This window comes from Brettanomyces nanus, chromosome 1 (genome assembly GCF_011074865.1).
Source record: "Brettanomyces nanus chromosome 1, complete sequence".
In the NCBI taxonomy this organism is placed as follows: domain Eukaryota; kingdom Fungi; phylum Ascomycota; class Pichiomycetes; order Pichiales; family Pichiaceae; genus Brettanomyces; species Brettanomyces nanus.
The window spans coordinates 1088590-1101807 of NC_052374.1; the positions used below are offsets into that span (position 1 = coordinate 1088590).

A 13218-nucleotide genomic window follows, 5' to 3' on the forward strand; every position below is an offset into this window, starting at 1 on the left:
GCGTTTACGCTTTTGGCTTCGGACGGCTTCTCGGCGTTTAATAAGGAGTTTGAATTGTATACCGAATGGCAAACGAAACACACAAAAAGAATGATAAGAAACAAGGAAGAAGAAGAAGAAGTGATGTTAAAGGTGGATATATAAGAAATCTCAACTACCCTCACTACGTCTCCTGTGGTTAACAGACACACAAAATCCAAAAAAAAAATATACAGGACTAGTCCACGTTCTTGCACTAAAGAAAAGAAAATTCACCCAGCTCTTTCTGCAAAAATTTTATTTTTTTCCGGAGCTTTCAAATCAGCTTCGGGTGATTGAACAGAAAGTTGTAGGAATAAGCTAATGGATTAGAGAACTATATATGAGAGAAACAAATGAGGGGGGATAATGGTACTGAATTATAAAGTAAAGGCATATCGTTTGGGGACATATTTGATACGAATTGGATGCTCCTCTCGCTAAGATGATAGTTAATTATATAGGAGAAATGCAAGATTTAATCCCTGAACAGAAGGAAACAGTTGTTATTGGATGAAAATAGCCGCGAACAATACTGAACAAATCGAAATGTGACAGACGTTGGGGGGTGTCTCGGGACTTCGGTGGGAGGGGGTCGGGAAGGGAGTTCGGGGAACTCCGGGTAAACCTAAGGAAACTACGGTAAGTTGAAAGTCTTCAAAACGTCCAAAACGGTAAGAAAGTTGACGACTGTGGTATTGGTTGGCCGATTGGGTGATATTGCGGAGCAGAGATGAGAAGCAGCAGCTCTTAGCTAATTGTTCGTTCAATGATTGGTGGACAATATATTTCGGATGCGGCTGAGCGAGAGAAAGCCAAGAGAAAAACGAGAAGCGAAAAACGAGAAGACTGGAAGCGAGAGCTCAAGAGAAAATGGAAAGTGAAAAATTGAAATAAGTGATAACGAAAAGTGAAAAATTAAAGTGAAAACGAAAATGAAAAGTGAAAAATACAAAAATCGAAAACGTGAAGATAAAACTGTAATTAGCCAAGAAGATCGAATTAATAGAAACTCGGTGTGGATTGCCACATAGGTATCAAAATTAAAAACATAGTTATTATTAGCAAGTCGGAGTTGACTGTAAATATTTACCTTCTTTCTCAATCTTGTCAAGGCCATTGCATTCTAAATACTATAGAGTACAAATGACGAAAGACATTATACATGAATCGGAATGCCGATAGTTAACGGAATCGGTCACTTGCCGTGCAAAGACAACTTAAACTTAAGTTCACTCGATCGCCAGGATCTCGCCGAAACTTGTGCGCGAAACTAAAAATTCTAAGCAGTTTCCTAAACTGGAACAGTAACTGAACGGAGCAGGACAGCTTGTGAAAAGACATTTTCTCGCTCCAGATCTCGGTCTTCTCCTATAAACGAAAACCCCTCATCGTTGATTATCGGTCCAAAGGGTCTAGTTCAAGCCTACACATGATAATCAATTGGTACCTTTTTCCCCAACTTTAAAATGCAGAAGATAGGACGGACACCTTCAGAAGCTGACTTTTTCAGATGGCTTCTCTCTGCGCGTGCTAACACCGCTAGGCATTCATTCAAAACGTTTCTTTTTATCGATACTGGTAAAATCCAAAGAGATTACTCGCTGTAGATAACAAACGATATACTCAGATTTTCCGTACTTCCTCACGACCTCTCTCCTCACTAACCCGCTCTATGCCACCACCGGACTTACTCATTTTCTTTGAATAAATCATTTAACATTCATCTTTCACTTCTTGTTTGGCGTTTTTATAGGTGTCAATTCCCGTCCGGCCATTTTTCTCCTTCCCTTTTTTTTGATTCTTCCCTGTTTCTTTATTCGTCGTTCACTATATCGATTGGATTCTAACTCGGCTTACAAAGAGACTCTCACATACTCCTTGATCGTCGTTCTTATATCCTTTTGTACTTAACCTGATTTCCGCTATGAGTGGTTCTATTCCGAACACAATCGGATGGACAGTCTGTGACTGGACCAATTTCCACCGGGACTCTACTCCTGAGCAGTCCTTTCAAACGTTACTCGTTTTAGCCGAATCCCTTAAGATTTCGCCCAAAGACCCTGCTTGGATCTCCGTTGCTGATAAGTACAATTTGAATCATCAATGGAAAATTCTTCAATCTAAATCTGATAAGCCAAATCTTAAGCTTTATGGTGTTCCTGTTGCCATCAAGGACAATATCGACGCTCTTGGATTTCAGACCACTGCTGCTTGTCCCGCATATGCTTACACCCCGCTAGAAGATTCTACCGCTGTTGCATTGCTTAGGGAGGCAGGTGCTATTATCATTGGTAAGACCAACTTGGATCAATTTGCTACCGGTTTGGTCGGTACCAGGTCTCCTTACGGTGTCACTCCTAACAGTTTCTGCTCGAAAAACGTTTGTGGCGGTTCCTCTGCTGGCTCTGCTTTTGCAACTGCGAATGGGATAGTTCCATTGGCTTTAGGAACTGATACGGCCGGTTCTGGCCGTGTCCCTGCTGCTTTGAACAACTTAATTGGCCTTAAGCCAACCCTCGGTACCATCTCGACTGCCGGTGTTGTCCCTGCATGCAAGTCTCTTGACTGTGTCTCCATCTTTGCTCTTAACCTAAACGATGCTCAATTGGCATACACCATTTGTGCTCAACCAGATATGGATCAATGCGAGTTCTCTCGCGCTTTACCAGTTAATCCTCTTAGACACTATCCTCCTAAGCCTCGTGTTGCCATTCCAATTGATATGACCGATAAATGGTTCGGCGATAATGACAATCCCAAGATTTTCTCCAAGGCCGTGCATACTTTGCAGAAGGCTGGCGTCGAGGTCGTCCCGCTGGACTTCTCACCCTTGCTTGATTTGGCGGAATGCCTCTATGAAGGTACATGGGTGGCTGAAAGATGGGCCGCTACCAGAGATTTTTTTGCTACCAATCCCGATGAATCCACCTTGGACCCGACTGTTTCTTCTATCATCAAAGGTGGTGCAAAATATGATGCTGCTACCGCCTACGAGTATGATTATAAACGTCATGCCATTCTCAACCAGGTGAATAAAAAGTTCAAAGATATTGATGCAATGATGGTGCCAACTTGCCCTTTGAATCCTACCATTAAAAGTGTAGAATTAGAGCCAGTTGTTGTAAATTCCAGACAGGGTACATGGACCAACTTTGTCAATTTGGCTGATTTCTGTGGTTTGGCTATTCCTGTTGGCTTTAGGGATTCTGATGGCCTTCCGAATGGCGTTACTCTTCTTGGCAGGGCTTTTGAGGATTACGCCTTGCTAGATTTGGCATCCAGATTTTTCCACGCATTATATCCTGAACACAACCGCCCTATTGGTCACATTGAGAACAAAATCTCCGGTGTTTCCGATGAATTAGATGATCGCATACCTGCTCCTAATATGCAGGCTTCTATTAGGCTCGCAGTTGTTGGCGCGCACTTGAAAGGCCAGCCATTGCACTGGCAGCTAGATAAGGTGCAGGCTGTTTTCCTTGAGAGTACTACAACGGCTCCCAAATACAAGTTGTATGCACTTCCTACGAAGACTCCAACTGCAATTCCTAAGCCGGGTTTGAAAAGAGTCGACGTTGAAGCCGAGGGTGGTGCTGCTGCCATTGACATCGAGGTGTATGCCATACCTACCGAACGATTTGGCGAGTTTATTGCAATGGTCCCTGAGCCTTTAGCTATTGGTACCGTTGAAACGATCGGTGGTGAATTCGTGAAAGGGTTTGTTTGCGAGGAAATTGGTTACCAGGTCAAGGGCGCTAGCGATATCACGGAACTTGGAGGTTGGTTGCCTTACGTTGAAAGATCGTCAAGTGAGAAGGCCAAACATAGTAAGCCATTTAAAACTGTCCTTGTTGCCAATCGTGGTGAAATTGCTGTACGCATCATCAAGACCCTCAGAAAGCTTGGCATCAAATCCGTCGCAATATACTCTGATCCCGATAGATACTCCGAACATGTCTTGATGGCTGATGTTGCGCTGCCTTTGCACGGTACAACCGCCGCAGAGACTTACATAAACATCGATAAGGTTGTCAAAGCTTGTAAAGAGTCTGCAGCCGAAGCTGTTATTCCTGGTTACGGTTTCCTATCCGAGAATGCTGATTTTGCAGATAGGCTTGAAGCTGAAGGCCTTCAATTTGTTGGACCAACAGGAAATTCGATTAGAAAACTTGGTTTGAAGCACTCTGCTCGTCAGATTGCTGAGAAAGCTGGTGTTCCATTGGTTCCGGGGTCTGGATTGGTTGCATCTTCTGCGGAGGCCAAGAAGATTGCTGAAAAGCTAGGATACCCAGTCATGGTGAAGTCCACTGCCGGTGGTGGTGGTATTGGTCTTCAGAAGGTTGATTCTGCTAAGGATATTGAAAGCGTCTTCCAGACGGTTCAACACCAGGGTAAAGCCTTCTTTGGTGACTCTGGTGTCTTTTTGGAGAGATTTGTTGATCACGCTCGTCACGTCGAGATCCAGATGTTTGGTGACGGCAGAGGCAATGCCATTGCAATTGGCGAAAGGGATTGTTCTTTGCAAAGAAGAAATCAGAAGATTATTGAGGAAACCCCTGCTCCTAACCTACCAGAAGCTACAAGGAAGAAGATGCGTGCAGCCGCCGAGCAACTTGGCTCATCCATCAACTACAGATGTGCTGGTACAGTTGAGTTTATATATGACGCTACTAGAGACGAGTTTTACTTCCTTGAAGTTAATACCCGTCTACAAGTGGAACATCCTATTACCGAAAGTGTTACTCATTTGGATTTGGTTGAGTGGATGCTCTTTATTGCTGCTGGCGATCCTCCTGATTTTACTAAGGCTTTAACCATTGACGGTGCATCTATGGAGGCTCGTCTATATTCCGAAAACCCAGTTAAGGGATTTGTGCCATCTCCTGGTACCTTGACTGAAGTCAGATTCCCAACATGGGCCCGTGTTGATACATGGGTAAAGACTGGTACTGTTATTTCTGCTGAGTACGACCCTACTTTGGCCAAGATCATTGTTCACGGTAAAGACAGAATGGATGCTTTGAAGAAACTTCGTCAAGCACTTAACGAAACTGTTGTTTATGGCGTTGTCACTAACATTGACTATTTGCGCTCCATTGCCAATTCTGCCCTGTTCGAGAATGCGCAGATGTTTACCAAAGTATTGGACTCTTATGACTACCAACCTAATGCCTTTGAGATTAGTGCGCCTGGTGCATACACTACTGTGCAAGATTATCCAGGTCGTGTAGGTTATTGGCACATTGGTGTTCCTCCTTCTGGACCTATGGATGTCTATTCTTTCAGATTGGCCAACCGCATTGTTGGCAATGATTCAAGAGCTCCTGCTATTGAGATTACTCTAAAAGGTCCTTCGATTCTTTTCCATCACGAGACGATCATTGCAGTGACAGGTGGTGAAACACCAGTCACTCTCAATGGTGAAACGATAAAGATGTACACCCCAATTTCTATCAAACATGGCGATAAGCTTTCTATTGGTAAGCTTACCTCTGGTTGCAGAGCCTACTTAGCAATTAGAGGCGGTATTGATGTCACTACATACTTGGGATCTTGTTCAACGTTTGCTCTTGGTAAGTTAGGTGGTTACAATGGCCGTGTTCTTAAGATGGGTGATGTATTGTTTCTTGGACAACCTGGAATTCCCGCCTGCAGCATTCCGGCTCCCGTTTCTGCTCCCGAGGCTGCTCCAGCTTCTCTTGTTCCTCATATTCCAGCCAAGGAATGGAAAGTTGGTGTCACATGCGGTCCTCACGGGGCCCCAGACTTCTTTAAAGATGAATATGTTGGCGAGTTCTTCTCTGCTCAATGGAAGGTTCATTATAATTCCAACAGATTTGGTGTCAGACTTGTCGGTCCAAAGCCAAAGTGGGCTCGTAAGAACGGAGGTGAGGGAGGCCTTCATCCATCCAACACTCACGATTACGTCTATTCTCTTGGTGCAATTAACTTCACTGGTGATGAGCCGGTGATTTTGACCTGTGATGGCCCGTCTCTTGGCGGATTTGTCTGCTTTGCCGTTGTTGTCCAGGCTGAAATGTGGAAGATTGGACAAGTAAAGGCCGGAGATTTGATCACTTTTGTTCCTGTTAGCTTCTCCGATGCTATTGTCCAAAGAAAGGCTCTGGATAATGCCATCGAAAGTCTCTCTGGTGACATGCCATCCATTCAGTCTTCATTGCCATCCCCAGAAAAGGCCATCATCGCTACCTTCAAGCCATCGAGCTCCGCTCCCTTGGTCACCTACAGACAAGCCGGTGACAGGTATGTTCTTGTTGAGTATGGTGACAACACGATGGACCTCAACAAGTCTTATCGTGTTCATAAATTGATCGATATGGTCCACACGCATAAGACTGTTGGCATAGTTGAAATGTCTCAGGGTGTTAGGTCTGTCTTAATTGAGTTTGATGGCCTTGAGATTGATCAGACTACTCTTATCGAGACGCTAGTGGCTTACGAAGCCGAAGTTGCATTCTCCAATAAGTGGACGGTGCCCTCAAAAATAATTCATTTGCCCATGGCATTTGAAGACAAGAAAACATTGGATGCCGTGACGAGATACCAGGAGACAATTCGGTCCTCTGCTCCATGGTTGCCCAACAATGTGGATTTCATTGCACAGGTTAATGGTATCAAACATAAGGATGTGCAAGATATGCTTTACTCTGCCCGATTTTTAGTTCTTGGGCTTGGTGATGTGTTCCTCGGTGCCCCTTGTGCTGTTCCATTGGATCCTCGTCAACGTTTCTTGGGTTCCAAATACAATCCATCTAGAATCTACACTCCCCCAGGTACCGTCGGTATCGGTGGTATGTACATGTGCATATATACTATGGAGTCACCTGGCGGATATCAATTGGTTGGTAGAACGGTTCCTATTTGGGATAAGCTTTCTCTAGGTGTTCACACCAAGAACTTAAACGAGGGCAATCCATGGTTATTGACTCCATTTGATCAGGTCAGTTTTTACCCGGTCTCTGAGGCAGAGCTTAACAAGATGTGCGACGATTGGGAACATGGATTCTTCAAGGTGGATATGGTCGAATCTGTGTTCGACCATACCAAGTACTTGCAATGGATCCAGGAAAACGCGCAAAGTATCGAGTCATTTAAAAAGAACCAGGGGGGCGAGAAGCTAGAAGAATTTAGCCGGTTGATACAGGTTGCCAATGAAGAACTTCAGAAATCGAGCTCGACGTCTGACAAGCCTCCTGAAGATTGGCCAGAAAATGCTGAATTGGTGTATTCTGAGTACTCCGGACGGTTCTGGAAGCCACTAGTCAAAAATGGAGATATTGTGGAGAATGGTCAAGGTCTAGTTGTCATCGAGGCTATGAAAACCGAGATGGTGGTTAACGCCACGAAAAATGGAAAGGTGTTGAATGTGCTCCACAAGAACGGTGATATGGTGGAGGCAGGCGATTTGGTCATCGTCATTGTGTGAATAAAGATTTATTATCTGGCACGCAGGGTGTGTGAGCTCTACCGCGTCAGAAACGTACTTCAGAGCTACTTGAATTAAATAGCATTTGTTAATCCTTGATAATCGTTATTAGTAATTAGTCTATAAATTTGTGGGTAACAACAGACGCGTAGTCATTGAAAAATTCGAAGAGGATCCTTGCGCTCGTAGAATAGCATGTAAACCGCAGCATGATCACCAAGAACATCAGAGATGGTACTTTCTTTGACTTTATCATCACTAATTCTCCAAAACGGATGCTTTATAGAACTTGCAAGCTTTTTATCTTTCTTGGGTCTCTTGGGTTTTGTAAAAGGATCCCTAAATGGAACAGGGCCTATCTGCGAAGTGGAAGGACTTGTACCAGCAAGAGATCCAACAGGGCCACCATTACTAGTAGTTGACAGAGAGCGCTGTCTAGAGGGTCCGACACCAACAAATGAAGACACTCGGGATCTAAATTTGGATATCGACAACGTTCTACTGGGTTTTCTGGCAGAAATAGTTGGATTCTGCTCATTGACGGAACTGGAAGCAGGAACGGCCTTAGGAACATCAGATTGATTTCCCATATCCGTAGTACTTAGGTCCGACATACCAGTAAATTCATCCGTAGTACCTGTACCTGTACCGGTCTCTGTAAAACTACTGCTGCTGAGCTCAAGATTGTTTAGGGCAGCCATAACGTCTGTCTTTTTCTCTCTGTTTGAGTTTTTGAGTCCTGGGAACTTGCTATAATATTCACCAGTGATCCTGCTCTTATAATAAACAGGCTTTCTTCTGTAACATTCATAGTGACCCATAGAATGCGATCCAAGATGTCTGATCATCGATCTTATCTCGTAGGTAAAACAGGTAAAAGAGCTAGTTATAGAAAGAAATGCAGAGCTCTCCGTAGAAGCAGATGCAGAAGTAGGAGTGCTGCCATGAGGACGATGGTTTTTGTGGTGCCTATTAACTTCGTGCCTTCTTTTAACGCTGCCATCGGCTTGGGGTGTAATTTTATCCAGATCTAAATTTTCAGCGTCATCTTCATCATATTCTTCAATACCAGACTCCATTTCATCATCATCTTCATCATCATCAGATTCAAAATCTGAATCGCTGAGGTCCTCGGTGGCCTCTTCAAAATGCTCAGTACTTGCTTTTGACAAACTTGTCAAAGTTGGATTATAAGAGGGATTTATACTCATCTCCTCAATCGCGCTTCCAGTAGAGTCGACGCTTTCAACTTCTTGTTTCCTCTTGAACTCATCGAATTGCTTGTTATCAACTTTTACTTGGAGCTCCTCATCGAAAACCACGTCACAGGAATTTCTCCAGGCCTGAGTATCTTGAAAGATTGATCTAGAAAGATGTATGGTGAGAATTTTTGGAGGCTTGATGATACTAACTTCCCGATGCACAATAGATTTTACTTTAAAAGACTTGATGCCAGGATAATTGTCGACAAATTGTTGCAATTCCGGCTCCAAATCATCGTTGATTAGAATCAGATTTCTTTCTAATAATAGGCGTAATCGCTCCACCAATTTTAAATCTTTTGCTTCATGGACTATCTGATCTTTGGAGGCCAGTATGTGTTTAACCTCACAGACTAGACATGAATAGTCCTCGATGACCTCGCTCTCGTTGCGTTTCAGTAAATTTTCAAGGCTCACTGACGCCTCCTCTGGTAATGCGAGAGATAAAATCATCATTGGATTGTAGTTGGTCGAAGAAGTCTTACCGCAACGCATGCACCTCAAATTTGAAGCAACTTCGCTTCCAAAAGGAAAGTCAGGGAACTCTTTGATGCCTTCTCGAGCTAAAGATTCCTGAAAGGGAATGGAACTACGATATGTTTTCCTCAAAGCCACAAATTCCTTAAGTAAGGTCTCAAGAATCAATTGCAATAACTCGTGAGCATCATGCTGACTTCGGGATATTCGGGCATCATAGATATCTTCCAAGACATGTAAAAAATCCCATACGGAGACTACCCTCGTCGTATAGATAGTGTCCTGCATCTTACTTAGGATCTGAATCAGAGCCTGATGGAGTGGAATAGCGGGAACTTGATCTGCCATCAATGTTTCAGAGTTCAATTGACACAATTGACTATGAATCATCATGAGAGTATCAAGATATAGGTTCAATGCGGGTAATGAAGATAGAGCCTGTACGTTGGAGTTTGCGAAACAGTCTATGGAAGGGTTGATTAGACCCGTTGTGTATTTATCGGGCCTTTTTGTTGAAAACATCTTATCTTTGCGGGAAGCCGATATAGCAGGATAAAAAATGTAAAGGGCAATGACAGACAAACCTATCGTAACCAACACTCTAGGCTGCTTGATAGTACACCAAAGAGTAGTAGTAAAAGTGAAATCAGGTGGAACAGGCGCTATATGTGGCCGCTTATCAGACAATAGAAAAGCAAAGCGATCTCTATGGTTCCAAAGTGATACCAAAGCGTCAACAGGATGAATCTGTTGGTAAGGTAGTTGAGACATCTCCGACTACAAATGCACGGAAAAGGAAACCAGGGGCTAGATATAAACGAGAATTGCAATGCCGCAGGCCCCGAGGAAAGGATCGAAAGCAAAAGTGGCACAAAAAAAAAACTATATATTTACCCGACACGGATCCCAGATAATGATGATGCTATTGTTACAGAGAGCTCTATGTGAAGTAAACAGAGTTTCCCAGATTCAGGGATTCCTTTATGATGCCTGATGGGCTCATGCGCGAGTGGGGAAGCATTTTTTTGAAGGTAGTGGCCCTCAAGGAGAGGACTCCAACGGGCTACCGCAGGGTACGGCCTACAAAAATGTTGCCCCACAATGTCCGTGCAACATTTTTGAGTCGGACAATTGATACAGGATCGATCATGGAATTCCGCAGAAACTACTATATGATTGATACTCATACCAGTTCAAAGCTATGATAAATTATATTTCGCTCGTTAGTTAATAAAGAAAAGCAGAAGGATGATTATATATATATAGATCCACGCTGGTTCCATCTGCACTCAATCGACCTCCTCCATGGCGGTCTCAGATTCAGCTTCAGCATCCTTAGATGGAGCAGAATCTTCATCCTTCTTCTCTTCAGCCTCTTCGACCTTTTCAACCTTTTCCTCACCCTCGGTGGTCTCAGCATTATCATCATCGATGTTCAAACCGATTGCAATCAAAGAGTTGATTCTCTTGGCAAAAGTGGTAGGTTCCTCCAAAGTGAATCCAGAGGTTAAAAGAGCAGTATCGTACAACATAGCAGTTAAGTTTTTAACAACTCTGTCATCTGGACCGTTCTCTTCAACCTTAGTCTTCAAAGCTTTGATAATAGGAGAAGATGGAGAGATCTCAAAAATCTTCTTTGATGCCATGTAGGAAGACATAGAGGTATCCCTCAAAGCCTGTGCCTTCATGATTCTCTCCATATTGGCAGACCATCCAAACTGACCAGTTCTGATTGCGGCTGGAGAGTCAACCAATTTGTGCGAAACAATCACCTTCTCGATCTTATCTCCCAAAATGTCCTTCAAAGCCTTCGTCAATGGTTCGAATTCTTTAACTTCACCTTCTCTCTTCTTCTTCTCGTCGTCGGTCTCTTCCAATTCAAAGTCCTTGGTGATATCCACCAACTTCTTGTCCTCAAACTCCTTCATCTGGTTCATAGCGTACTCATCAATTGGGTCAACCAAGAACAACACCTCAAAGCCCTTATCTTTGAGAGCATCCAAGAAAGGAGATTCCTTAACAGTCTTCAAGGTTTCACCGGTGATGTAGTAGATGTTTTTCTGATGCTCTGGCATTCTAGTGACATAGTCAGAAAGAGAAGTCAACTCATCATCGGACTTTGTGGAGTTGTATCTCAACAACTTAGCCAAAGCTGTTCTGTTCTGAGCATCCTCGTGAATACCCAATTTGATGTTCTTTGAGAATGCGGTATAGAACTTGTCGAACTGGTCCTTGTCCTCTGCGATCTCGTTGAACATCTCAATACACTTCTTGATAATGTTTTTACGAATCACCTTCATAATCTTATTTTGTTGAAGCATCTCTCTGGACAAGTTCAATGGCAAGTCCTCGGAATCGACAACACCTCTGACGAAACTTAGCCACTCCGGAATTAATTCTTCAGCGTCATCCGTAATGAACACACGTCTAACATACAATTTAATGTTGTTCTTCTTCTTTTTGGATTCGAACAAGTCAAATGGTGCTCTCTTTGGAACGAATAAAATGGCCTTGAACTCAAGCTGTCCCTCAACAGAGAAGTGCTTAACAGCCAATGGGTCCTCCCAATCGTTAGAAATCGACTTGTAGAAAGCATTGTACTCGTCCTGGGTGACATCGGATGGGTTTCTAGTCCATAAAGGCTTAGTCTTGTTCAATTCCTCGAGTTCAGTTACAGTCTCCTTAACCTTCTTTGTCTTTTTCTCCTTCTTTTCCTCTTCAACCTTTTTTTCTTCGTCATCTTCAACCTCTTCAATCTTTGGCTCCTTCTTTTCTTCGTCGTCATCCTTCTTTTCTTCTTCGTCATCCTTTTTTTCTTCTTCATCCTTCTTCTCTTCTTCATCTTTCTTCTCCTCGTCGTCATCGACAGGAACCTCTTTCTCGACTTCCTTCGTGACCATCAACTCAATTGGGTATGAAACGAACTCGGAGTGCTTCTTAACAACCTCCTTGATCTTCTTTTCTTCCAAGTAGTCAGTCATATCGTCCTTCAAAAATAATCTAACGATAGAACCTCTACCAATTTTCTCATTGGTAGTGTCCAATGTAACGGTGAACTTACCACCGGCATTAGACTCCCAAATGTACTGTTCGTCGTCGTTATTCTTAGAGATGACCTGAACCTTGTCAGCAACCAAAAAGGCAGAGTAGAAACCAACACCGAATTGACCAATCATGGACACATCGGCACCGGCAGATAAAGCCTCCATAAAAGTTTTGGTACCAGACTTAGCAATGGTACCCAAATTCTTGACCAATTCAGCCTTGGTCATACCAATACCGGAATCTCTAATCTCTAACACCTTATCTTCTGGTTTTGGAGTGATTCTGATGAACAACTTTGGATCGCTATCCAAAACGTGAGGATCTGAAAGAGACTGATATCTGATCTTGTCAAGAGCATCGGAGGCGTTAGAAATCAACTCTCTTAAGAAAATTTCCTTGTTCGAATAAACGGTGTTAATGAACAAGGACATAAGCTGAGAGATCTCAGCTTGGAACTCATAAGACTCTGTTTTTGTAGACATCTTGCTTTTGCTATAAGGAATCAATTAAAAATACAAAAAGCACCAACAATTTACACTGTCTGAAAACTTTTCCAAAGAAATGAAAACCAACTAAACGAAGCTCTGTAAAAAAAATATTTTTTCAATATTCCAAATGGGAGCAAGCGCTGCCTTTATAACAGAGCAGTTCAGCATTGAATTAAGCTGGATGGAAAAAATCTAGAAGCTTCTACACAGTGCTCAGTCTTTAATTATTACCCCTGAGATTTAAGCCATTCTTCGATCAAGGCAATAACTCTGCTCATAAATTGTGAATTAAACCTATGCTGCAATCAAAGCCATGGCGAAGTACTTTTTTATGGGATGGCATGAGTGGTGAAAAAGGCTACTGTATAGTAACTGTAAGTGAAAAGAGAGATTATATTCCTTTTTTACAGATCTTCATCGGCCCGCGCGGTATCATGAACTGATTTAACGTGCTATTAAACTACTGATGCCCTAATGC

At 43.0% G+C, this 13218-nt stretch overlaps 3 protein-coding genes across 3 annotated transcripts; 1 reads left to right on the forward strand and 2 right to left on the reverse strand.

Annotated features, from left to right (window-relative positions):
• Positions 1–1945: 1945 nt before the first annotated feature.
• Positions 1946–7468, forward strand: DUR1,2 (urea amidolyase; the record flags this gene model as incomplete). Its single annotated transcript, XM_038920841.1, has 1 exon — positions 1946–7468. One exon carries the CDS (start codon positions 1946–1948, stop codon positions 7466–7468), a length of 5523 nt encoding a protein of 1840 aa, XP_038776769.1.
• A 152-nt stretch (positions 7469–7620) lies between these two features.
• FOA43_000512 (uncharacterized protein) lies at positions 7621–9978 on the reverse strand (the record flags this gene model as incomplete). The annotated part of the gene is made up of 1 exon (XM_038920842.1): positions 7621–9978. One exon carries the CDS (start codon positions 9976–9978, stop codon positions 7621–7623), a length of 2358 nt encoding a protein of 785 aa, XP_038776770.1.
• Positions 9979–10496: 518 nt separating this feature from the next.
• On the reverse strand, positions 10497–12734 carry HSP82 (Hsp90 chaperone hsp82; the record flags this gene model as incomplete). The annotated part of the gene is made up of 1 exon (XM_038920843.1): positions 10497–12734. One exon carries the CDS (start codon positions 12732–12734, stop codon positions 10497–10499), a length of 2238 nt encoding a protein of 745 aa, XP_038776771.1.
• Positions 12735–13218: the final 484 nt, after the last annotated feature.